Source organism: Aythya fuligula, chromosome 8 (assembly GCF_009819795.1).
Source record: "Aythya fuligula isolate bAytFul2 chromosome 8, bAytFul2.pri, whole genome shotgun sequence".
Classification (NCBI taxonomy): domain Eukaryota; kingdom Metazoa; phylum Chordata; class Aves; order Anseriformes; family Anatidae; genus Aythya; species Aythya fuligula.
In genome coordinates, this window is record NC_045566.1 from 22,989,953 (window position 1) to 23,013,842 (window position 23,890).

The 23,890-nt window shown below is 53.7% G+C and overlaps 3 protein-coding genes across 3 annotated transcripts in view; all 3 read right to left on the reverse strand.

Annotated features, from left to right (window-relative positions):
• Positions 1–37: 37 nt before the first annotated feature.
• On the reverse strand, positions 38–3,209 carry HMGCS2 (3-hydroxy-3-methylglutaryl-CoA synthase 2). The gene is made up of 9 exons (XM_032192533.1): positions 3,106–3,209; positions 2,530–2,978; positions 2,125–2,250; positions 1,748–1,912; positions 1,505–1,673; positions 1,222–1,392; positions 613–719; positions 373–498; positions 38–291 (listed from the first exon to the last, which is right to left on the reverse strand). Exons 1-9 carry the CDS (start codon positions 3,207–3,209, stop codon positions 185–187), a joined length of 1,524 nt encoding a protein of 507 aa, XP_032048424.1. The 3' UTR covers positions 38–184.
• Positions 3,210–4,230: 1,021 nt separating this feature from the next.
• Positions 4,231–5,155, reverse strand: REG4 (regenerating family member 4). The gene is made up of 5 exons (XM_032192294.1): positions 5,092–5,155; positions 4,894–4,994; positions 4,662–4,796; positions 4,484–4,589; positions 4,231–4,304 (listed from the first exon to the last, which is right to left on the reverse strand). Exons 1-5 carry the CDS (start codon positions 5,153–5,155, stop codon positions 4,231–4,233), a joined length of 480 nt encoding a protein of 159 aa, XP_032048185.1.
• Positions 5,156–7,943: 2,788 nt separating this feature from the next.
• Positions 7,944–23,890, reverse strand: part of NOTCH2 (notch receptor 2) — an 84,868-nt gene continuing 68,921 nt past the window's right edge. Inside the window, exons 23-33 of the mRNA XM_032191905.1 lie at positions 22,787–22,899; positions 21,705–22,234; positions 20,598–20,945; positions 20,193–20,335; positions 19,240–19,450; positions 18,300–18,396; positions 17,771–17,939; positions 13,675–13,976; positions 13,159–13,306; positions 12,560–12,657; positions 7,944–11,684 (exon numbers count right to left, since the gene is read on the reverse strand). Coding sequence (XP_032047796.1) covers positions 10,341–11,684; positions 12,560–12,657; positions 13,159–13,306; positions 13,675–13,976; positions 17,771–17,939; positions 18,300–18,396; positions 19,240–19,450; positions 20,193–20,335; positions 20,598–20,945; positions 21,705–22,234; positions 22,787–22,899 — 3,503 coding nt within the window. The 3' untranslated portion in view covers positions 7,944–10,340. The remainder of the gene's footprint in view (positions 11,685–12,559; positions 12,658–13,158; positions 13,307–13,674; positions 13,977–17,770; positions 17,940–18,299; positions 18,397–19,239; positions 19,451–20,192; positions 20,336–20,597; positions 20,946–21,704; positions 22,235–22,786; positions 22,900–23,890) is intronic.

Sequence of the window (23,890 nt, forward strand, 5' to 3'; positions counted from 1 at the left end):
GGGCGTTCCTCCTCGCACCCACGCTTTATTCCCTGTGCCGCCTGTATTTGGGCAGAAAACGCCCCCGTCCCCACCAGCTCGGGGTCCCGAGTGGCTGCTTGCTGCTTCCCCACCCTAAAATGAGCAGGGTCCCGGGGCTGGGGGCAGGCAGGGAGGGCAGCGTCCCCCCTCACCACGCCGTGCCCTAGAGGGGTTTCCTGGCGTACTGCCGCCGGTACTTGTCGTCCACCCGCTCCAGGTACCAGGTGCCGGGGAAGAGGTCCGCGTGGGAGCCGTGGGGAGTGTGGTTGGCTGCGGGGACAGGGCACCAGGCTCAGCGGGGACGGCCACGGGGCCCCAAAGGGGAGGTTGTCCCCCCGTGGCCCCGCTCACCCAGGTGGTGGGTCTCCTCCCGGCGCTTCATGATCTCGGCGAAGTCCTGCGGGGCCACGCGCTTGCGGGCGTCCAGGCGGGTGGGCAGGTCGGCCAGGCTGGAGAGCAGCTTGTCCAGGGGCGAGCCTGGCCGTGGGTTAGGGTTAGGGTTAGGGTCAGGGGGAGCCAGCATCCTCGGCCACAACCCCACACCACCCTCCCCTCCCAGCACCCAGCTCCGTCCCCCTTGACGGGGCTCACCCGGGGAGGCGTCCTGCGAGACGCGGAGCGAGAACATGCTGGCGGCCAGCCCCGAGCCATAGGAGAAGGCGCCGATCCTGGAGCCGGCCAGGTCCTGAGCCGAGCACCTGTGGGGGGAATTGGGAGCCATTTGGGGCCGGAGGGGCGGCGTGAGGGGCTGCGTCCTCAGCCAGAAGCGCCCTGGCACGCTGGGCTGGATTAAATTACAACCAGAGCTGCGGTGCCAAAAGCAGGGGGAGATAAGGGAGGCTGCACCAGCAGGAGGACACAGCAAACGGGGCAATTTTGCCACACCAGGCGCAGGGCAGGTTTGCTGTCCCCTGTCACATCCCGGGGCTCTCGCACTGCCCTGGTGCCTGGCTGTTCCCACGGCTCCTTCCCGGCCGGTGGTGGGGCACAAAAAGGGGCTCTTTGGGCACAAAAAGGGGGTTTTCATCCCCGTGGCGCTGACAGAAGGGCTTTATGCTCTCCAGCAAAGTGGCATGGAAACGCTGGCTCGGGGACAGCGCGGGGCGGGAGGCGAGCCCGTGCCCACGTGGGGGTGGCACGCAAGGAAATTTGGGGGTCTCCAAATCGGCCTCCCCCCACCGCCAGCCCCCCAGGACTCACTGTGCCAGGAGGGAGGCCAGGCAGCCGTACATGGACGGCGTGTACATGTTGCCATTGCGGGAGGAGAGGAGCAGGGAGGGCTTGGTCTTCTGGTTGAAGATCTCCTGGCTGGCCGCCTGGAACGCCTTCTCCACCTCCTTGCTGGTGTAGGTGTCCTCCAGCTTCATGCCGCTGCCCGGAGAGAGCCCGGCTTGAACCCCGTGCAGGCAGCCCCAGGAGCAATCCGGGGTGTCCCCACCGCACTGGGAGGGACGGGGGACACGGAGGGACCCCGTGCACCCACCGAAAAGGCTGCAGCCCCTTGTAGAGACCGCCAGCCGTGTCGGGGTTGGGGGCAGCCAGGAAATCGTTGAGCAGCAGCCGCCCCACCGACTTCTGCACCAGCTTGCAGAAGGGCGTGTGGAAGATGAGGAACTTGAAGTCGTCGAGGGTGAAGGGCTGCTGGATGCCGGCTGGAAGGCAGAGCGGGGCCGTGAGCCTCCCGCGGGCTGCGGGGCCGTGCGGGCGCCCCGGTGGCAGCGCTCACCCTGCTGCCGCTGGCTCTCCGCCTTCCTGCGGTACACGGCGTAGCAGCGGTCCAGCGCCCGCAGGTAGCACTGGATGGACAGGGGCCCATCCACCACCGGGTACTCGGAGGCCAGGTCAGGCTTGTAGAAGTCGTAGGCGTGCTCCATGTGGGTCCCCCGCAGGCCTGGGGGCACAGGGGATTGCCGGGTGTCGGGGTCCCAGCACCCTTGGGTGCTGCCCGTCGCGGTGACCCCGTCACCGCCATGGCCACAGCACCCACCGGCCTCCCCGGGTGCCTAGGGCGGCACAGCCAGCCGGGACCCTGGGGTGCCCAGCACTGGGCACCCCCCAGCACTGTCACCCCCCGTCCCCGGGGGTCTCGGCGGTGGCACCGACCTCTCTCCAGCACCAGGGGGGCGTTGGGTCCCACCAGCATGGCGATGGCGCCGGCCCCTCCCGTGGGCCGCGCGTTCCCCGTGGCATAGACGGCGATGTCCCCGCACACCACCACGGCGTAGCGGCCTGGGGGAGGACAGAGGGGCCGGTGGGGACATCAGCATGCAGCAGCCTCCATCCCGCGGTCCTGGCCCCACCCCGACACCCCGATCCCTGCACCATGGTGTACTACGGCTGATGCGGCGGAGAAAGGAAGGTGATGGGCAGCCTGGAGGGGCAGCAGCTGCCTTCAGGGCTCGCTGGAGCATCCCTGGCTTTCAGGCCACCTCCTGCCTCCTTCCTCCATCCCACGCTGCCCTCCCCGTGCCCGGCTGCCCCCCAGCCCCACGTCCTGTCCGTGCCCACCGTCCCAGGCGCTGGACTCGACCCAGGCGGCGGCGTTGAAGAGCGAGGCCGTGCCGCCGTAGCAGGCGTTGGTGGTGTCGATGCCCTCCACGTCGCTGTTGCCCGAGTCGCGGAAGAGCTCCATGAGGACGGTCTTGACGGCCTTGGACTTGTCGATGACGGTCTCGGTGCCCACCTCCAGGCGGCCGATGGCGTCCCAGGAGAGGCGGCCGCGCTCCACCAGGCGCTGCACCACCGTCAGGCACAGGGAGTTGATGTCCTCGTGGGCGGCGCAGAAGCCCATCTGCTGCTGGCCCAGGCCCCGCGTGTACTTGCCGGCCTCCACGCCGTCGTAGCGCTCCAGCTCGGCCTGCTCCACGTACTGTGCGGGGAAGTACACCTCCAGCGCCAGGATGCCCACGTCCTTGGGCCAGGTCCCCGTGCCGGCCGCCGCTGCGGCGCTGGAGAGGCTGCGGGGCAGAGGGAGCGGTGACGGTCCCGTGGCGGCCCCCTCTCCGACACGCCAACACCCTTGGGTGTCACACCCCCCACCTTTGGGCTTTGTGCCCACCCTGCCTGCTCCATGAATGCTCTCACCGTGCCTGCAGGGTGGCCGCGGGGCACTGGGACACGCGGGGTGCCCGCGCCGGCCCCCGCCTGGCCCCCCAGCAGCGCGCAGCGCGGCCGACCAAGCGCAGCATCTTCGCCCCGGCCGCCGGACAAACGGAGGGACAGACGGCAGGACGGGCTTGACGCAGCACTTTTATAAACTGCCTGGTCCCACCGTGGGCGGGCAGCGTGGCCCCCCCAGCCCTTATCAGCATGCCGGGCCCTGGTGCTCAAAGGTCGCCGAGCACCAGCCAACACGACAGGGACAGCAGAGCGAGCGCTGGCTTTGGAGGGGGGGACTTGCAGGATGTCTCTGTTTTGTGTCCCAAAGCTTCGGGACATGCTTGGCTGGAGCCTGGCAGAGCAGCGGGATGGGCTCGGTGCCTGTGAGTGACCCACTCGGCGCTGTGCCCACAGGGCAGTGGTGGCAGTGGCACGGGTGGCTCGCCATCTGTGGCCACCAGGCAGCGTGCACAGTGTTGTGTGACCTCCCCTGCTGCCCAGGGGAAGGGACCAGAGGGTGGTGGGTGCGCGGTGCCACCCATGCCACCTGGGACGCGTCCACCTTTCTCATGTGTGGCTGCTCCGGGGTAAAAGATGAGGTGTGTGGGGGCAGAGCCGTGTCCAAAACAGCAGAGCAAACAGGCACGTGATGCTTGGAGCAGCACTGCGGTGGCACAGAAGGGGACCTTTGGTCCTGGTGCTACTGTCAACATGGCCCCTTGGACCCGCGTGTGCACGGGAACCGTTTGCACCCAGGGGGGGCCCTGTCCCCTGTGCCTGCACACCCAGGACAACCCTGTCCCCACCCAGGGACACTTTATGCATGCACCCTGTGTCCCTCCTGGTTCCATGGCCCCTGGGGACTCACCCCAAACACTTCTCTCCCCACTCAACTCCACCAGCACCAGCAGCTGGGAAGTGTTGGGAGCTGCAGCAGCACCCTACTCCTGCCCCTGCCCCTGCCTCGCCCCGACGCCCGTGGGCAGAGCAGCCCAGGTCTTTGCAAAAACAACACACTGAATTTGCATGCTTCTCTTTTTATGGGTTTATTTTTAAGAGTTAAGGGCGGAGGTAGGATGGGAGGAGTGCAGCCAGCGCGGGGTTCGGCGCTCACTGCGGGGGAGTGAACTTGCAGATGAAGTGGTGCCGCCGCTGGCAGTCGGCGCTGGACCACACGGAAAAACCTGCAGGAGAAATGTGCAGAGGGGTCAGCGGCTGGTGGAGGAGAGGGGCAGCAGCTCTCAGCTCCCCCTGCCCGGTGGGACAGACCCCAAGCTGGGACACCAAATGCTCACGGGGTTCCAGAGGAGAAAGGGGCACGAGCTGAGAGCGAGCATGGGGACATGGGGCTGCAGGCACTCACCGCTGGTTTGGGTCAGCAGGGCGCATTCCCCCCCATGGGCACCGTTCCCAGGAAGATTGATGGTGTCACTGTACCTGCCCCCGTTGGTCCACTGCCAGCTTTTGCCCTGCGCACGAGAGCAGGGTCAGAGGCACGGCCCCGCCGCCCCCAGCCCCGCGGGCACCCACCGCCCCCTCACCTGCTGCAGCTGGAGGCCGAACCAGACGGGCTGCGAGCGCTGGTAGTAGGAGATGACCCTGCGCAGGGTGACCGCCTCCTTGGGCTCCTCCACCCACACCAGGTGGGCTCCAGAGTAGCTGCTCTGGCACTGTGCCTGCGGGGGGGACACGGGGCAGTGCGGGGGCACCGGCACCCCGCAACCCTGCTGTAGGGGTGGGGGGACAGCCGGCCGCGCACCCCGGTGGGCTTACCTCTGCCTCGTCCCAGGTGCGGAGCTGGCGGAAATACCTGAAGCAGCTGGTCTTGTAGTAGGACCAGCCCTCGGGGCAGTCGACCAGGTACCTGCCGCCTGCTGAAGGGAGACCTGCAGGGATGGAGATTCAGCCCCGTGCCCCCCACCCCGAGCCAGAAGCGTCTCCCCAGCTCGCGGGGTGTACACCAGGACTCACCGGTGACCTGCAGGATCGCCGTGCAGCCCAGCAGCAGGAGGGCACGCCTGGCCGCTGCCACCATCCTCCTCGCTTCTGGCAGTGTCCCCTGCAAGAGCTCAAGGGGGTCACCAAATCCCTCGGGGACAGTGGCTGCTGCCTTCACATGGGGTCGCCAACCCACCCTGCTACAGCCTGAGCCCGGTCCCTCGCAGGAGCTGGCACCCCGGGGCTGTGCCCCCGTCCCCTCCCCAGCACGGGTCACTGCTGCAGCCCCCCAGTAGGGTTCAGGGTCCCCAGGGGGCATCGCCAGGGGGGTCCCAGCCCTATCGGTGCTGGTGTTGGTGGGGGGCACCCAGGGGAGCCACGCTGCTCTGTGGGGACCACAGGGAGAGTGCGGCCACCAGCACGGACCACGGACCCCGTGCATTGTGCTGGTGCTGGGCAGCAGCAGTGGCAAGGACAGAGCAGGGGCCAGTGGGGCTGCAGGGACTCTGTGCATGACTTTGTTTTCTCCCCCAGCTTGCATCCCCGCCAGACCCAGGCTATGGAGGCAAATCACATGCCACCGCAGCGCAGCTCCCCCTTTATCTGCCCTAATCCCCGGCAGCGGGGATTATTTGCAGACCCAGCTCATCTTCCCCTCAAAGGAGCAGCAACAAAAGTCAACGCGGGGCTGAAAACTGCATGGCTGCGCCTGCCTCCCCCAGCGCTCCCACCACCCCTGGGCCCCCCGGCACTGCGCTGGGGAGAGCGGTCAGCAGTGGGTGCAGGCTGGGGGTCCCTGTCCTCACCTGCCAAATGGAGATCAGAAGGAATAACAGCCCCTTGCTGAGTCCTCCGGGACAAGAGAGGAGCTGCCCTTTATAGCCCCGCGCTCGTCAGGCTCACTATTTGCCGAGCTGAGGTGATGGCCACCATAAAAACCTTACAGCTCACCGCTTTGCGCCCTCCACCTCCGCTGGAAGCCCGCCAAGCTCTCGGCAGTTTGCGTTCGGCGACAGGAAGAACCGCTCCTAGTTGGTCAATAAACCCCCTGCAATTAGCACGAATTACCCACGCAAACGGAGATGCCTCTCCACACATTCCAGCCTCACACCTGCCGGGGGGGCCCACCCGGCGCACCACAGGATGGGGACAGGGACGAGACCCCCCGGGGGAGGCCGTCCTGGGGTGATCTGAGCATCCCCGTGCCCAGGCCCCGGTTACAACCCATGGGGTCGGGGTCGGGGCCCGCGGGGCTCATGCCCTGCCCGGCTCCGCAGTGCGTCAGCCACCGCCTTTGTTTGAACTGCCTGGCGGCATTGCCAGCAGGATGCAGGGCGCGGGGACAGCCCGCGGCCGGGGGCCATCAGATAGTGGAGGGGACAGCCGGCCCCCACGCCCAGCGCTGACGCAGGGCCCCACGGCCCTCTGAGGAGATGAAGAAGAGGAGGAGGAGGAGGAGGAGGAGGAGGCAGCTCCTCCAGTCCCACCGGGCCTCAACATGGCCGCTGCTCCCCGCCATGAGGCAGCAGCCGCGTGCTCGCCCCTCAGGGCTCTCTCATGGCTCCTGCCTCCCCAGACACACAGCTCCTCCAAGCCCAGCGTGCGCTGGCAGGCCCGGCCCTCGCCCCGTGAGGGAGGGCGGAGGATCAGACCCATCTCCCTCGCCCACGCAGCTGCGATGCAGCCGCCGCGTGCTGGGAGCAAAGGGAGGATCCGATGGAGGCGGCCGCCTGCTATCGCTTCTCCAAGGAGAAAGGGATGACCTTGGAGATGGGGCCCAGCCACTCTGGCTAATGGGGACGCTCTTCGAACACAGCAACCCCTCCCCTGAAGATGAGGCTTCACCCTCGCTTTATGAAAAAGCATGGAAATATCCCCTCCGGGAGCCTGAGGCTACTCCATTACTCCTCAGCTAAATAAAAGATGCCCCAGTTCCCTGCCTGGCTGGTTCAATGAGGCTTGTTTGGATGCACCAGGACAGGTTCTCACAGGCCGCTCATCATCAGGGGCAGGGGCAGACGCACGCAGCCAGCCCCAGGAGATGCAGGTCGCAGCCTGAGCAGCCCCGAATGCATTGCAGCCATGCCCAAGAGGCGCTGCGCTGCTCGCTGGAGCTGCCTCAACTTTGGCAGGGATGGGGAACCTTGTGGGAGGTGGATGAAAGCCTCTTGGAGACTCCTACTCGTCAAGCTGGCTCTGCTGGAAGAAGAAGGAGCTACGCTGTTTGAGTATTCAACTCCAAAATTGTCCCCCCAGCAGCTTTATTATCCCTCCTAGGCATTGTAATTCTGCTAGCAGCTCCGCCAGTGTCCACAGAGAGAGCTGAAAACCTGCCAGGTGAGCATTTGCTCAGCCTGAGGCTTCAGGGGCAGCTCCCTGCTCAAAACCCAGGAACGAAGCCATTGTCAATTTGTTCTCTAATTGTTCGAGTCTGAAACTTTCCAGGTCTGAGAACACAGCATGGAAGAGCCACGCTTCCCAGCTTCCAAGGCTGGAGAATCGTCACAAATCCCCAGCCCTGCTCCAGCTCCCAGGGAAGCGAAAACTTTTATTCAAAGCATCTCATAAAAAGATCATCTCAGTTCCTCCCCATCCATTCCAGCTGGACCCCCCCCCCCCCCCAGATCCTCCTGCTAAGCTTGAGCGTGGCACAGCTCCTTGGATAGAGCTAATGATGTTTGTGTGCTGCTGAGCCATGGCAAAAAGCACTCCTGAACTCCAAAAGCTCTCTCCTGACCTGGACTGCAGAGGTCCTGACGAGTCCTCCCCTTCTCAGGGGCCCAAACAGCTGCCACACGCTGGAAATGCATTTATAACCCTGTCTTCACAATGCAGTGGCTGTGCCATGATAGCTGGGAAGGCAAATGAGAAGAGCAGCACACAGACACCGGGCACATACTCTTTATTCTGGGAATAAAAATTGCTTATACATTTTGCAGCAACTATTTTCATAAAAGACTTTTATAAAAAATGTAAAAATAAGCAAATATTTTCCATTATTAATATAGGAAAATGCTGCTGTGTGAATGGTTATTCTACAACTTATGAGATAAAATACCACCTTAAGGAGATATTATCTTTACAAGTAGTTAAAAAAGGAAAGGCAGAGGGCCATCATATTAACACACCAGGCACGAAACTGGCTTCGTTCCACAGAAAGCACTCATCTTGTAAATGGTAGCCACATATATAAAAAGGCACTTGGTTATTTGGGGCTAACGAGGAAAAGCCCTTTGTTTCTTTAGCATTGATGTAGCAACACTTCATTATTTGCAGTGAAACATGTACCTCGACAGACCTCCAGGAGCTCGCGGGCTCCTGCCTGGAAATCTGAGTCAGTTGCAGCTAAACTTCACAGTACACACTGCGGCGAGTGTGACGGGGAATGCTGTGTGCGTCAGAAAAAGCAGTAACTTCAGGACAAAAAACTTCAGCCCGAAATACACGGCCCCTGGAACCAGCTCCTCCTGAGGCCCTGCCTTCATGTACCATTGAGTTGAATCAAAAGAATTAGAAAAAAAAAAAAAAAAAGCTTTACTCTTGATTAGAATGGAAAGAAACAACGGAGAAAAATACTGTACATGGTAGGATGCTAAATAACCGCTGCTCAGAGGGGAGCGGCCGCCTCTGTCCTTTGGCGACAGCCGACAGCTCCAGATCTCTTTGGAACGCGTCTGCAGGGTTCCCCCGAAGAGGTAGGAGCGAGCCACCCCTAGAAACCTACACTTCTGAGTGGTGTAGAGCCCTTCAGGGAAGTGTTACTCTTGTGGAAAACGGAGAAACAGCGGCTGTCCAGCTAGGGTCAGGGACAGCTGCTCTCCCGAACTGCAAAGCCGCCAGGGGGGCTCGATGCCGCTGCCGTGCTGTGTAGGCATCGTACCTCAGTCAGGAAATTGTAGTACAGGCCGGAGCTGAGAGCAGAGCACAGCCCCAAACCTGTGGACCGAACTGCACCAGATGGTTTCTGAGCTATTTGGTCAGCCGCTCGGCCCAGCTCCTGGTTTCAGCTGCGCTGCTGGAAGCCTGCTCAGGACTCAGTGCTGCAGCTTCCTTGTGGGAAGGGGAGGACGAGGCAGCACTGCCCCAGGGCTGGAGCGAGAGGGACGCTTTGGAAGGGCTGGAGACCGTTCCCGACGCAGAAGGACACACACTGCAAACATATAACAACATCCTTGATGCTTCTCGATAACACCACAGCGAGGCAGCATACGATACCTGTAGGACAGGACACACGGCGCAGCCCTCGGATGGAGGGGAGGGGAGCGCCGTGCAAGAATGCTGGGAGCTTGCACTATTAGGTTTTGAAACACTCATGTTAATCCCCAAGAGTTTATCAGCAGGCCTGTATGACATCCAGGGCATCTCTTCCGATAAGGGAGCGCGTGAAGGCTGTCACAGACACGCCTGCCATGACGGGAGCACGGGGAGGGTAGTGTGTCAGGAGGGTCAGGCGTGTCTCGAGGAAGACATACAGCTCGGGAGAGATGTGCCTACAGGCCACCGCGGGGGGAAGACAGGTCAGACCAGCATTTTCAGGAGGAAAATTTTTTAAAAAAATAAAATAAAAAGGCTTAAAAGAAGACTATATGTATATATAATCTCAGAATACCTTGAGGGCAGGCAGTGAGAATGGTAAGGGGTTATTAGTAGGTTTGTATAAGAAAAAGGCTCTCAAAGAGGAGAGGGTGAAGCTGCGTGACAGAAACTGGTGACTCTAGTCACTTGACCTGCAGGTGTTTTGGGAAGTCTGGCTTGCTTGCTGAGCAAGGAGAGCCGTGGGAAGGAGGGGTCTAGGAATGTGGGTGCAGCTCTGAGCTGAGTCAAAACAAGGCAACTTGAACTCGAGGAGAACTAGTAGAAGGTGCTTCGGAGAGAGCGGTTATGTAGGTAACAAAAGGAGTAACAAAATAAGGATACAAAGCTGGTTTTGGCTAATTTTCTGGAGAAACGACCATGAGATGCATTAAGCTGAAGAGCTGTCTCTCCAGATAAGTGGTGGAACGTGTTTAAAAGCAGACTGGAGAATCCAGTGCAGACAGCAATCACACCCGAGGTGGATGGGAGTTGGTTAGAAGCAACCCAGCTGGTCTTCTCCACCACCAGCTTCTACAGTTCTCTGTTTAGGAAAGCATAAAAGCTTACAGCAACCACAGTCCCTCCAACGAAAGAACATCCTGGGCTCATTAAGACTCTTGGATACTACAATGGTTCTTCATTTCCATCCTGGAAGACCTTCATGAGTTCTGGAGTCCGCTTTAGTCAGGCTTCACCTCGGGCAGCCTTCAGGCGTACACCTGCATGTTGTTCCGCTGCTGCTCCGACATGTGGGCGGCCGCGGGCCCGCGCTGGTTGTTCCCGGGACTGGTTGCCACATCAGACCAGTCAGAGGCCGAGTGCGGGGAGGAACTTGACCACTGGTCTGGAGATTCGGGCGATGGAGTCAGGTATGGGTGCTCCCCCTGTAAGTGCCGGTTGTGGCTAGGAGTCCGTTCTGTGGCCGAGGAGTAGCAGCTGTGCTGTGACGGAGGCGTGGGGTACTTCCCCATCGAGCTCTGGAACTGGTGGTAGGCTGGGAGGATTGTCTGAGCCACCTGCCCGTCCTGCTGAGGGATGGCAGCCATGGAGAAGGAGGCGCTGGGCAGCTGGGCCAAATCCGGGATCTGGTACATGGAGCTGAGAGGCCCGGCCATGTTCTGAGCGCAGTTTGACTGGGCCTGCTGCGGCAGTGCTTGCTGGTTTATGCCACCCTTGGGAACCAGCTGGAAAGTCATGATAGGGGGCAGAGACTCCCTGGACACTCCCATGTGCTTCGTATCTGCTTGGACCAAGCCGCTCTGCTGCGAGACGCTGGGGTGCGAATGCATCACCTGCGGCACCATGCCGAACATCTCGTTGTACTGAGACTCGTTCATCTCCATGCGGTTCATCCACTCGGTGGAAACGTTGGCCGGCCGCAGCCTGCCGAGCCCGCTGTTCGGAGGGGTCGTTCTGTGCTGCGAGAGCAGCTGGCTGACAGACGGGAGCACCGTGCCGGACCCACGGCCTAAGGGCTGCATCTCGTGGAGGTTGGAGAAGGACATCGAGTGCGCGGCCTGCACCGACGGAGCGGTCAGCAGGGAGCTGGGTGACGAGTGTAACACCCCCGGCGACGGCATCACCGGAGACGATGTTGGTTCGGATGCAAAAGCATGGGGCGATTCGAGGGAGTCGACTGGTGACAGGGTCACTGAGCTCTCTGAGAACTGCCCTTTGCTCTCGCTGAGGGACTTCTTCCTTCTCCTCTTTGCGTCTTTGGTGAGGTTTGTGGGCATGATGCCTTTGGCGTTCGGTTTCCGCGACTTCTTGCTTAAGGAAGCGTGCTTCAGATTGAGAAAGGATCTATTTGGGCCGCAAATGACGGGGGAGAGGGCAGAGTTCAGCATGGCACCGGGGTGCCCGGTAGGGCTGTGCGCGAGGTTGTACTCATTGAGAAGCTGCACGATGTCGTGGTGCATCCGGTCCTGGGCCACGTCCCGGGGCAGACGATCCATGTGGTCCGTGATGTCTCGGTTAGCAAAATGGTCCAGCAAGATCTTCGCTGCTTCGAAACTGCCTTCTCGAGCAGCAAGGAAGAGCGGCGTCTCCTCCTGAAAGCACAGAGCAAGTATTTTAGCAGCTTCGTTATGGTAGGGAGCAACATATACCTCGTGCTCTTACGGGTATCACAACAACTGGAAGTGTGATCTACTGCAGTACCTCGTTAATTGCCTCCAAGAACAACTCACCCTGGGTTAAACAACCAGGGAGGGATAAATGCATACTAAGCCATCCAATCAGGATGGGTGCTGTTCTGCCATGAGTCCTCTGAGGAACTTTAAAAGCACCTGCTGCCTTTCTCCCATGGTACTCCATAAGGAAAAGTTACAAAGGACTAAAACAGCTCAGAAACAGAGCTTGTTGGGGGATCTACAATCCACGGGGCAACAGAAAATGATTCAAAATGGAAGCCCTAGACAGAGGAAAGAAGTCAAGGACTCAGATGAAGCAAAAACTAACAGCAGTAAAGCTACGAGGCCTGCACAGTGCAGACCGTTTCTCACACAGTGGGGTTTCTGCCCCATATCCTCCTCCCTGCATTGGGATCCCTGGTAATGAGACAGGACACAGCTGCTGCTGTGCCACCAGATCCAACTCTTGGCTAACCAAAATCCAGCTGCTTTACATCAGCAACGGTCCACCCTGGTGCTCCCCTGCACCAACTGTGCATTGCACTCCCTTTCTGCAACAGGGGCAGAACAGCACTGATGCCCAGAACATGGCCAAACAAGAAGGAGAACTGCTGCCCCAAATCAATAGTCATGCAGGACATCCAGCACTTGGGGAGAACTCCAGTCACAGGCCAGGTTTGGAAGACCTGCGCTGAGCACCCAGTTCAGAAAATTTGAATTTAGTTCACTTCCAACATCTATGAGATGCTTTGAGATAGGAAGTACAGCCATGCTGAGCACCACCCAAACCGTACCTTGTTATCCTGCATGTCTCTGTTGGCTCCATTTTTCAGCAGCACTAGTGTTGCTTCCACGTTGTTGACAGCAGCAGCCCAGTGAAGAGCAGATTTACCTGCAGGGAAACCCAAGAACTTCGTTAAAAAACAGATGAATTATCTTCTAAAGAGCCAAGATGGACAGAGCACACAGAGGGAAGCAAGCAACTGCAGTACAGTTCACAGCATGTGAACGTATCCTGAAGCGATGTTTACACTTTGGAAATTGTGTGACATTCCCAAGACACAATGGTACTTCCAGCACTGGCTTTCTTTCTGTGTGTTATTTATTTGTTGTTATTTTAAAATAACCTGTCCAGAGAGCCATGCCTGCTGTACACAAAATCCCAGCACATCCAACCCTGTATTTCTCCTGCATCTTTCCCAGGACTTTCTAACCAAGCTGCTCTGAAGCAGCCTGCAGTTTGTTATTGTTGGGAGGACATCTGCCAGAGAGTCTGCTGTCCTATTTAGCTACAGAACTTACGAGCCGACAAACCTCCTAGGAGAGCAGAAACCCTCCCCTCCTTGCTTGCACCACGACATTTGCCCAGCCTGGTTCATCACATCCACATTACCGTGGTCATCTACGGCGTTCACATCGGCTTGGCAATTAATCAGCTCAGCCACCATTCCTTCCACAGCCAGCCGTGCAGCCAGAATTAATGGGGTTGTTCCATCATTCATACGGGCATCCAAGTCTGTCACTCTATTACGGATCAAGATCTGGACAACACAAGAAGACAGATTTATTTTTTTCCAATAACGCTACAGAGGAAAATCAAGGATTTCAAAGAAACTCAAGAGCAACTTTATAATGAAAAAGCAGCCTGAGCAATGAAATGCAAGAACCCAGATAACGAGGGAGTGATATAGATGCAGTCAGACCTAATAAATAGATTCAGGACAATTTATGCATGCTGAGCTCTTCAGGCTAAGAATACTTGAGGAAACTGGATCTAAGATAGAGTTTCACCTGGCCATCACACTGTGAAAGGTGTGAGAGCAAGGCAGGGAGTGAACAGAGCACAGCCTGCAAAGGCTCGTATATTACAGTGTGCAAACACTCCAAAAAGGTTCTTCAGTTGCTGTACCTGAAAGACACCCTGGGCATCAGCAGCTACAGCTGCATGCAGGGGAGTCCGTCCCATGTTGTCCCGTGCGTTAGCATCCGCACCGGCATCCAGCAAACGTTTTGCAGCATCTGCTCTGGAGTAACGGGCTGCCAGGTGCAGCGCCATCTCCCCGGTGCGGTCCGTTTGGGCCTGCAGGTTGGCGCCTTGATAGATCAGGTCTGTTATTATATTTGCTGAGGAGTCTTCTGCGTCCTCGTCATCCTCGCTAATATCGGAACTGCCCACACGCAGAGACGCCAGCATGAGAGGAGTACATCCATCTGCGGACAGAAGAGAGGTGATCATGTTAATCTAACAACGACAGCAGAGGAAGGAAGCCCTCTCCCAGTGCATTGCCTCACCTTGACCACTGACAGCTAGAGTCCCTCTGGTCACTTCAGCACAAACCTCTTCTTCTCCTAACTTAAAGCCCAGACTTAACCACCTGTTTTCCTTCCAAGCAGGACTCTGATACTTAAATCCAACCACAACAGAACTTAGATAATCCTCGAAGAAGTATCATAAAACAAAACAAGTTCGCTGCTGAAGTGGAAAACTTCCTCAAAGCGTACAGGCTAGCTAAATATGTAAGGAGAAGCAAGAGCTATAAAATCAAAAACTTCAAGTGTATAACTATTCATGTGGATGTTGTAATAACATATCTAGGGAAAAGAAACTATAGAGAAAAAATACTGGAGAGCTAACACCCAATTTTTGGTGGCATTTCACAGACATTTTCACCCAATTATTGGTAGCATTTCACCTGAAAAGAAATGCAGACAAAAGCCTTCATATCTATTACGATCTTTTAAGTCTTCATTAAAAGGACACTGAAGTTGGCTAAATGAGGCACTTAAAGCTGAAAAATGCCCTAGTAAGACTGCCTGAATCAACTTCATCTTGCTTGTAAGACACTTTACCACACCCTAGGCACCTAGAAAGCAAGAGGGACTGAGATGACAGCAGGACTGAAGCACTGTGCTAATTGGAGCTCTGCAAACTACAAAGGTGAGCACAAATTTTGCTTCTCCAGTGTGGCTTGCTAGCAGAAATTCAAGACTATCTTTGAGCAACTGTCTGGTTTATTCCATGTACAAGCAGGAGGCAGTTTGGACCCTATAGGCAACAGCTTCCCTGCCTGCGTTACTCTCAATCTACAGTGCACTAAACGAAGCGTGTGATCACAGAGTTAGGATTCTGTGCAGATAAACACTGCGATGACAACCTCATGCAAGTGGCATGCTTACACGGGAATATTCCCAACTTCTGATCGTCAGGCTTTCCTAACTCACTTTTTTTTTTAGAACAGCTCCAAAACTTTTATAAAGCTCTAGAAACTCTCCTTCTACAGCTGGGAACCACATCAACCACCCGCAGAGATCATGGCTGCAGCAGCAGACCTGCCTCCCTGAGCCAGGCTGGCAGCAGGATGCATGCTCCTCCTAGTGGCCCGAAATCAGGGCACACAAACCCTTTCACCAAACTTTCTCAGGATTTGTTGGAAGGCAGAGAAGCGTTGACATACAGACCCGGGTTCAGTTCCAAGACCCAGCCATGGCTACAGACCCCCTTGCCTGTTGTCCAGAGCTACACCTCTCTTTGTGCTTCTCCCTCCCTCCCACTGCTGGCTCTGCTCCCCTGTCCCAAATGAACACTCAGTATTCAAGTCAGGCTGTGGTCTCCTCCGTACTGCCCTGATACAAAGAGCAGAGAAATGGAGCACAGAAAGGAGCCCTCCTTTTTGCTACCACTACAGCCCTGAGAGAAGCACTCGCTCAGTCACTGCGTTTGTCCTGGCCAGATCACACTCGGCTGCTGTATGGGGACACAGTTACAGCAAGCACTAAATCCTTCAAAAAACTAGCTGCCAGCCTCCAGAAAGTCTCCCAGGTATGTGCAGCTCTTTTCAGAGCTTCCTAAGTTGGCCACACACGGGTAGTTTTATGAGGCTAGCAAAAAAGCTCACATCCAGTTTGGCTGTCACAATTAAGTACTTGTTGGAGTATTAAGAAAAAGCCATGGGTGCAATGCCTTTTTTTTTTCCTTCCTTCAAGCTTGTTCTGAAATAGCTGGAAAAGAACTCAAAAAGATCCAGCTGGAGGCAGACACACAGCATGGAAAATTCCAGTCTGAACCGCTGAAGTTTTAGCTACTGAAAAAGAGGGCCAAATAATAGGGACAGTTAATCAGTTTTAATTATAGGTGGTGGTACCAGTTATGCCTATAATTGCATTACCCTGGTTACACACTGACAATAACTCCACTGAAAAGAATGTCCTCAGCACTCTGGGGGACACAGAGAAAGAACAGCATGGAGTGACAAAGGTGAAAGCAGTATTTTATAAAAAATAACTCTGTTTGCTGTCTTTCTAGAACACAGCCCTGAGTAAACTTAGAGCAAGGCTTTAAAGCCTAAAATTTCACCAGATATGTACAACTGAAGGACTCTATACACAAATAATATACCAAAAGCTGGGATGCAGAGAACCCACTGGCAAAGTCTATAGGAGATGGGACCTCTTGGACCCCCTTCTTGGGCTTCTGCTTGAGACAGAGGTGACAGCATCTCAGAATTGCCTGTTTCTTCCTTAGCAGGGAGAGGAAGGTGACCAGGGCAGATGGATGCCTACATCTGCTCTGAGGAATCCTACCGCTCCTTACTAACCCATTACTCCAGCACTTGTGACTTTTTAAACAGTTTCTTCCACTGAAAGCAACTCAGCTGCTCACTTCTGATGCTGCAGAAGGGAATAGCTTACGGAAGCTTGCTTCAAGTCTCAGTTGCATCTGAATGGCAGGAAAACAGCTCTTAGATCGTGTTATTCCACTGCTATTGGTGGACAAAGCTTTGAGAGGACACAAACATAAGCAGTCTGAAGATTTAATAACATTACCGCCTGCACTTGGAAAGCTTTTACCCCCGCCACACAACTAGCAGCTTCAACAGGGAAAATTAAAAAAAAAAAAAAAAAAAAAAGCTTAGACTTGGCAGAAACTGATGGTTTGCATTCTCACACTCCTTACACAGAAATCTCTCCTTCCTTGTGCTTTGCATTTAGGAGTGCTAAGGGGTCAAGGAGAAGAAAAGACAATAGAAGGGAACCAAGAGATGGCTCCAGACATCATTAAATTGCATGGAAACATTTCCACATAATCCAATAAAAAGCAGCAACAGCAAGATCATCAGAACCAACTCTCTGTGTATGAACAAGAACCATTTTTTCAGCTCTTCTGACCAGGATAAAATTCTTAGTCGACTTCCCTCAGAAGACAGGAATCAATTACCATGTGACCCACCCAGTACCTTTCCAGATTACACAGCCTTAGCGCTCCAGTTATAAAAAGCAACAGAGCTTTCAGAGCTTTTACTGCATCTGAAAATTTGAGTCTGGCAGAAAGAAGAGAATGTGCATGCATGTGTGTTAAGGAAAAGTTCTTTCCACATTCAGAGTTGTGGTACAGTGATCAACAACTCACTGAACCCAGCAGCTGAGGGTATAACTGAATTAAAAAGAACTCATTGAAACGCTTGCTGCATTGCTGCTCTGTCCCAGCACAGATTACTCACACACTGCTAATCAGGGCATACCCTCTGCCAGAAGTCATCTTATTCAGGAAAAGGCTGCCCTTGCTTCCACCCCAGATAACAGTGCAGGTTTAAGCCCTGCTAAAACGATCCTCAGCAAACTCTGCCATAAATCTCTGCAGTGATCCAGCTGGAGAAATTGGGAGTTACTTCCAGCACAAGTCTGCATTCCACACTTCTGGCATTCTGACATCTTTTAGTCAGGCATTGTCATAAAGGAGATCACAGACAACTTACTTAGTTCCTAACGCTGCTTGTTATGTGAACTCTGTACTGTTTATATGATACCCTATGTGCTGTAGACCATGATCCAACCTCTCCAGCTTTCTTTTCTGGAGTGCACATGAGCTTTTATCAAGTACCATAAAAGTCCTGCTAGTATCCCTGTATACCCCATATTGTTTTTAAAGGTTAGCAGTCTCAGCAGCTGGAAATAAGGGAGGCCAGTGCCTGGCTTGCAGAACATACGGGACACTCAGGAGTACTGACCTGGCCCTCTGACGTTGACATCCAGAACATCGACTTCTTGATCTGCTTGAGGTGGCGTAAGGGCTAGTGACGTGCTCCCACAGACATCTGCTGCCTCCAGGTGCTGCTGCGTCCACTGGCGCTGGTCGATCTGCTCATCAGCTTCTGGGAGCAAGGCTTGGTCCTCAGCCTGAGCAGAGGAAATAAGCAGTTGCTTCAAAGTGCTCATCAGGTGGCCAATGTCACTGAAAGTTCTCCTGATCTAGTCAAAGATGTCTCTGCCCTTGGCAGAGGGGTTGGATTTGATGATCTTTATAGGCCCCTTCCAACCCAAGCCATTCCGAGATTCTCATCTTCTCTTTTTTAAGCTAATGAAAGTCTCTACTTATATCAGCTCTTCAGATATCATTAGTTACGTGTTACAAACACCTGAGCAAATGCAGATCTAGGACAAGGGGCATACTCTGGAAGTTAACACAATTCCTCTCCTCATTAGACAAAGGCAGTATCAGTTGTAAGTGGGCGATATTCCACTCTTGGAACAACTTACCTTTGCTTTCTTTGGCTGAGGTCCACCATCACCCGCCCAGTGTTCAGCTGGTCCAGAATCTGCCAGGTTACCCTCTGGTATCTGGACTGAAAGATTTCTAAGAAACAAGGAGAACACATTACTTTATGGCCTTGATCATACGCTACTGCTGCTACCTATACGAGCCCACAGAGGCAGAAATGGGATGCTTGAAAGTGTGGTAGCTTGCAGAGGGACCAAGAAATTAGAAAGGAACAACTACAGTCTCAGTTGGAACAAGTATCAGACAGCTGCTGCACGACAGCAGGCACAATATGGATTAGAGTTGTCCACCTGAACAACTACAGCACTGAGCTACTGTAATTTCCAAGTGGAAATCACAGATCTGGACACTGCAGGACTGGGTCCTGATGCTCCCATGACTGGGAAGCAATCTCAGATGTCACACAGTCACGCTTGGAGATGCTGACTTCCCAGGCAACACACAGAGCATAAATCAGACTGCATACATCTTGCCCCCAGAACCACAGGAGCTACAGTGAGCTGTGTATTTTGAACTGCCAATTTGGTTAATTCAGCGGAAAGTCAAAACTGAATAAATGGAATTCGTCTTTTAAAACTTTCCATTATTTCTGAGCCATATCTTTAATGGATCGAGGTAGTTCATTGACACCTATCAACCTAAAAATGTCACACCTAACAGAGAAGGAAATTATTCAACTAACAGCACCTAACTGCTGAATTGCACAGCGTCAGAAAACCAAACATAGCCAGGAGATTAGATTACAGGACATTAGATTAAAGTTCTTCTGTCTAATACAGACGTATTAAATTCATTTTAGCTTAAAGGCAGTTTTTCCTATGGAATTAAGCATCTTTAATGAAAGATTTATCAACCACGTTCCTAAAATCCTCTAACATGCTAATTAACACGTGGTTAGTAGCCTAAATGCAAACTTACTTGAGTCCAACTGCATCTTCCCCCACCGGCTCTCTGCGCTTATGATTGCTAGGATCCCTGCGCAGGATGAAGCCCTCTGGGAGCCACAGCGAGCCGTGTTTACGCTTACGCTTCGCCATCATCACGCCCAAGAGAAGGATTAAGAGGATGATCAAAGCTGCCACAGCAAGTAGGTAAAGCAACTGGGTCTTCGGTGGTAACAAGGGCTCACCTAAAAATTCCAGTTAAAGTACAATGAGATTAGCAAAGTTGAGGCAACAATCTCAGATCTATGAACTACTTCTAGCTCAGTTTTTCCCCCACAGAGGATATTGTTTCTATGAAGTGACATCTTTAGAACAAAAGCTTGACGAATTTTAGCCTCTGCTATGATTGTTTTAAGAATATATCAAATGTTTGTTCGGCTTCCCTTGATCTTGTTTCTCCAAGTATTTTTACAGTATATGGCTGCTGAACTGAAGATCTTGCTTCTCCCTCGAGAGTCCCTCCTGCTGGCTGATGACAGCCATCCTGAATCGATGTGCTAATCTACACAAAGATATGGAGCATGACTCAGCTAGGAACAGTGTTCTTAGCACTCTAGAAAAAGGTTGCAGCTGAGGGAGTGGGGAGCAGAAATCAAAGCAATTACATTTTGCCAGATGAAACAAACACCTGCTAAACTGAGAAATGCTCCAGCACCAATTTTTCTTCAATGGCACCTTTCTCACTGAATTCATGGCTTAGGGCAAGTGAGTGGTTTCTAGGACAGCCAAGATCATTGCAGCACGTGGAAGATTACTGTTTCTGCAAGCATTAAAATGGCTAGGCTCCACTCTTATATGCTCCGCCTTGCTAAGGAGATGATACCCCTCAGAGCAGAAACCACACTGAACAGTGAGACATGCTAAGATGATGATCAATAACAGCAGTGTGCATTTTGCAAGCCCAACTTTTCCTCCGCAATTACTTACTTTGGACAGACACAAAAGGATAAGGCAACATGCCCTTGATTGCCTGAGCAGCTAAGAGAGCCGCAGCAGCTTCTGTGTTCTGAAAGCATTGCTCTGAATCCTCTGCACACTGACGGTTGTCAATCTCCAGGAACACCCTGGTGCTGCAGAAACACAGTAGGAGGGCACAGAAGTTAGCGAGAGAAACTTTGCCAAAGCACTAGGTTAAACTGTGGCTTTTTAAAATCATCTTTCCACCCCAACACTGAATTTGGCAACTGCAATGACTTGACATTTTCCTATTACAAAACAAACAAACACAGTTGAGTGACAGCCCCAGATAGTCCAAAAATGCCCCAGACACCTAGAAACAGGCATGTAAGAGCAGTGTAACAAGGCTTGGGGAATACAAAGGCTTCCACTCACCCAATGACCTCCTGCTCTAATTCCCTGTGCTTGCGAATGACCACAAGGGATCGCCGACTCCGTGCTGCCGATTTCTCCCCATAGTATGGGAATACCATGGGGTTTCCCTGGGAGTCCAGCTTGATTCTCAGATTGGTGTGCAGGAGAGTTCCCAAAGTGCGCAGAAAGCTGCGGACATCGCCCAGCAGCTCATCGGGGGGCATCAGGACCACAATGATGAGCGTCCCCTCTGCCAGCTTCTCAGCTTTGTCACCAGCACAGTCGAGACCGTCCCAGCCACACTCTTCACTGTTACAGCCCTGGTCACAGCGGCCATCCGCATAGTGATCTGCACAATACTTGTCATACCTGGAAAAGATAAAGGGTTATGGGCAGCATATAGGACGTATATTCTGTATTGCATAGCTGCAGCCTAAAGGTGAAGGCCTCACACTTATTTCTAATCATCAGTGGTGGGTGTAAATTAACAATTGTGCTCAGGACATAAGGCAAAGAGATGTAACCCCAGGATAAGGGTGGCAGGGTGGAAGACAGGAGCACAGAACACCCTGTGGTTCATTTCTGGTACCAGTGAAGGGAGCTGCTTATTCTGTCTACTGAGAAAAAGCTACAGCACCTCCTGCCACATCAAGGGAAAATCACGTGCTGTAATATTTATCGTAAATAACTGAAGGGAAAGAAGCATCACGACAAACAAGCAGGAAAACACATGCAGAGGTAGCAAGCAGCTGGGACAAAAACGCAGGTGTTGCAGGCATGCAGTGGAGTTCAGGACAGAAGGTGGTACTACTAGGATCTAGTACAAGGTGCAGTGCCCCCTTTTTCACATTTCCACACATCCATCAGGCGGGTGAACACATCGCCATTGCTCAGGCTATCAATTTAGTATGCAACATACAAATTCCAGAACTTTCCAAAAAAAAAAAGAAAGAGACCAGAAGTAATATAACAGCAGAAACTCCTTGATCCGAATTTTTAGCAGAGTATGAACCAGGACCAGAGACAAAGGAAGGAACTAGAGCAGCGGGTATGAATACCCACTGTTGAAAGCACTAGCAGGAGATTTATTAGCAACACAGAGAAACCATTCTTGGGATTATGCCTTACTTGCATGTTTTGCTATTTTGCTGACATTCAAAGTTGTCAAACAGACACTCGGGTGTGTTGCAGAACTCGTCACACTGTCCATTGAAAAGCATCCAGCAGCGCAATGAAGTGGAGCAGTTGGCCCAAGGATCTTCCATTGTCAGGGAGCAGTCGCCTCCATCCCACTGGCACGCATGAGTGTTACAGTCTTCATCACAATAGCCATCTTTTGCTTTTTCTGCACACTGGGAATCCAAACATCCTAGAGGCTCTTGGCTGGGATGTGTGAGCTGCTCACACTGGCTGCCTTGGGCGTGATCAGGACACTGACAATAATAGTAAGGAGGCTGAGAACGAGGGTGGCAGCTTCCACCGTTCTGGCAGGGGGCACTGGCACAGCCCGTGTTTGTCTGGCATTCCTCTCCCACAGACTGCGTGGGGCAGTAGCACCGCGGGCCAGATGATGTCTGGATGCACTGCTCGCCCTTCTTGCATTTCACTTGCCCACAAGTACTGTGGCTGCTGAACTCACATTTTGCCCCAGAATAACCCTAGGGGAAAATAAAAAAAAAAAAAAAAAAACAGGCTCAAAACTTATTCTTCACCATTCTGAAGACAGGAGGCAAGCTGTCCCATGCAAACCCTTTCTCCCCAGTAATTCCCTTAGCCTTATCAGAGTGTGCCATGATTTTCTGGATCTTCATGAACAAACTAGGAACTTGCATTATTACATTTCTGAATGGACTTACTGCAAGATTCTCCTTGTTCACAGCTCTAAGTACAAAGAATGAAGGATAGCAAAAAAAAATAAAAGTTAAAATTTAATGCTAGCTTTGACAGAAAAGCCAGCTATGCTTCCTCAACAGCAGAGCTGTTTGAGAGTAACAACAGGCAGCATCATTCTTCTACAGTACCTGGAACCCCTGGGTTTCCCAGCTAAGAAGATAAATTGAGGATAGATAAATTAAAAGATAAACTACAGAGTGCCCAAGGACACACATGCAAGTACGCAGAAGAACCGTAACCAACAACGGACCAGTGAAACTAATGTGTCTGCAGCCAGAGATGAGGCAGGCAATCCAGTTTCAGGATGCGGTGCTTACCGGAGGACACTGGCAGATGAACCCGTCTGGCATATTGCTGGCAACAGCACAGGTCCCTCCGTTCTGACACGGCTTCCGAGGACACACATCTATCACACTCTCGCAGTGACGACCTGAGGTGTAGACACGTGGGGAGAAAAGAGCAGAGAAATGTACGTGTGCACATCATAAACCAGTCACAAAGCAAAACGCTAATTAACAACCAACACGTCAAATGCTCCAGTGAAACTTTTTCCCCAGAAGTAAAGCACACCTCTTCAGATAACATATGGTAAGTAGCAGCCAAAGACTACTGCTGTAACAAAATCTACACGGGTTATCTGCAGACAGCCCGCCTTTTCTGCCTCCTCAAGAACACGTGACAGCAAAAATACTGAATCTGCTGCTGTCACCCTTAAGTCATCCAGGCACAAGACTCAAGAAAATAAGGGTTCCAAAGATTTCTTCACTTTTGGGGAGATGCTCAATAAATCCAAATGCAAATCACTCTCTGACCATGAGTGAACAACACAGCAACTGGCAAGGACAAACGGAGAAGAGCATCTACAGCACCACCTAACACTGGAAGTAACGTAAGTGCCCAACCTTGGACTAGGCAAGGAGTCCTGAACACCTGACAGATCACCCCACTTATGCACCTGATTTCCTGGAAGAAAATTAGGCCTCAGGACCAGATGCAACCTGAGTGAACAGGATGAGCAAGGAGAGCCTCCTTATGCTGGTCAGCTAGGCAGAGGTCTTACTGCACTGACTAGCCTTAGCAGCAGCACCCAGAGTCAAGCTCTGGTGCCAGCATTTAAAAAGATGAGGATGACCTAAACATGACTTGGACCCCCCAGGAAAATATGAATAGAAGTCTCCCCACATGTGCAGCCAAGCCTGAAAGCTCGCAGACAGGGCAGGATGGCCCACAGAGTCCTGGCATCCTATCAGTCACAAACCACAGCAAAGCTCCCCCTGCCTCCTCCAGGCAGAAGGGTCAACGTGGAATGTGCAGAAGACGAACGGCTGGAGGAAGAGGCATGCTCCCCCTCTGTGCCTAACATTTCCAGACAGATTTCATGTCTGAGACACAGCAGCTCTCCCTGCTCCTCCTAAGGAGCT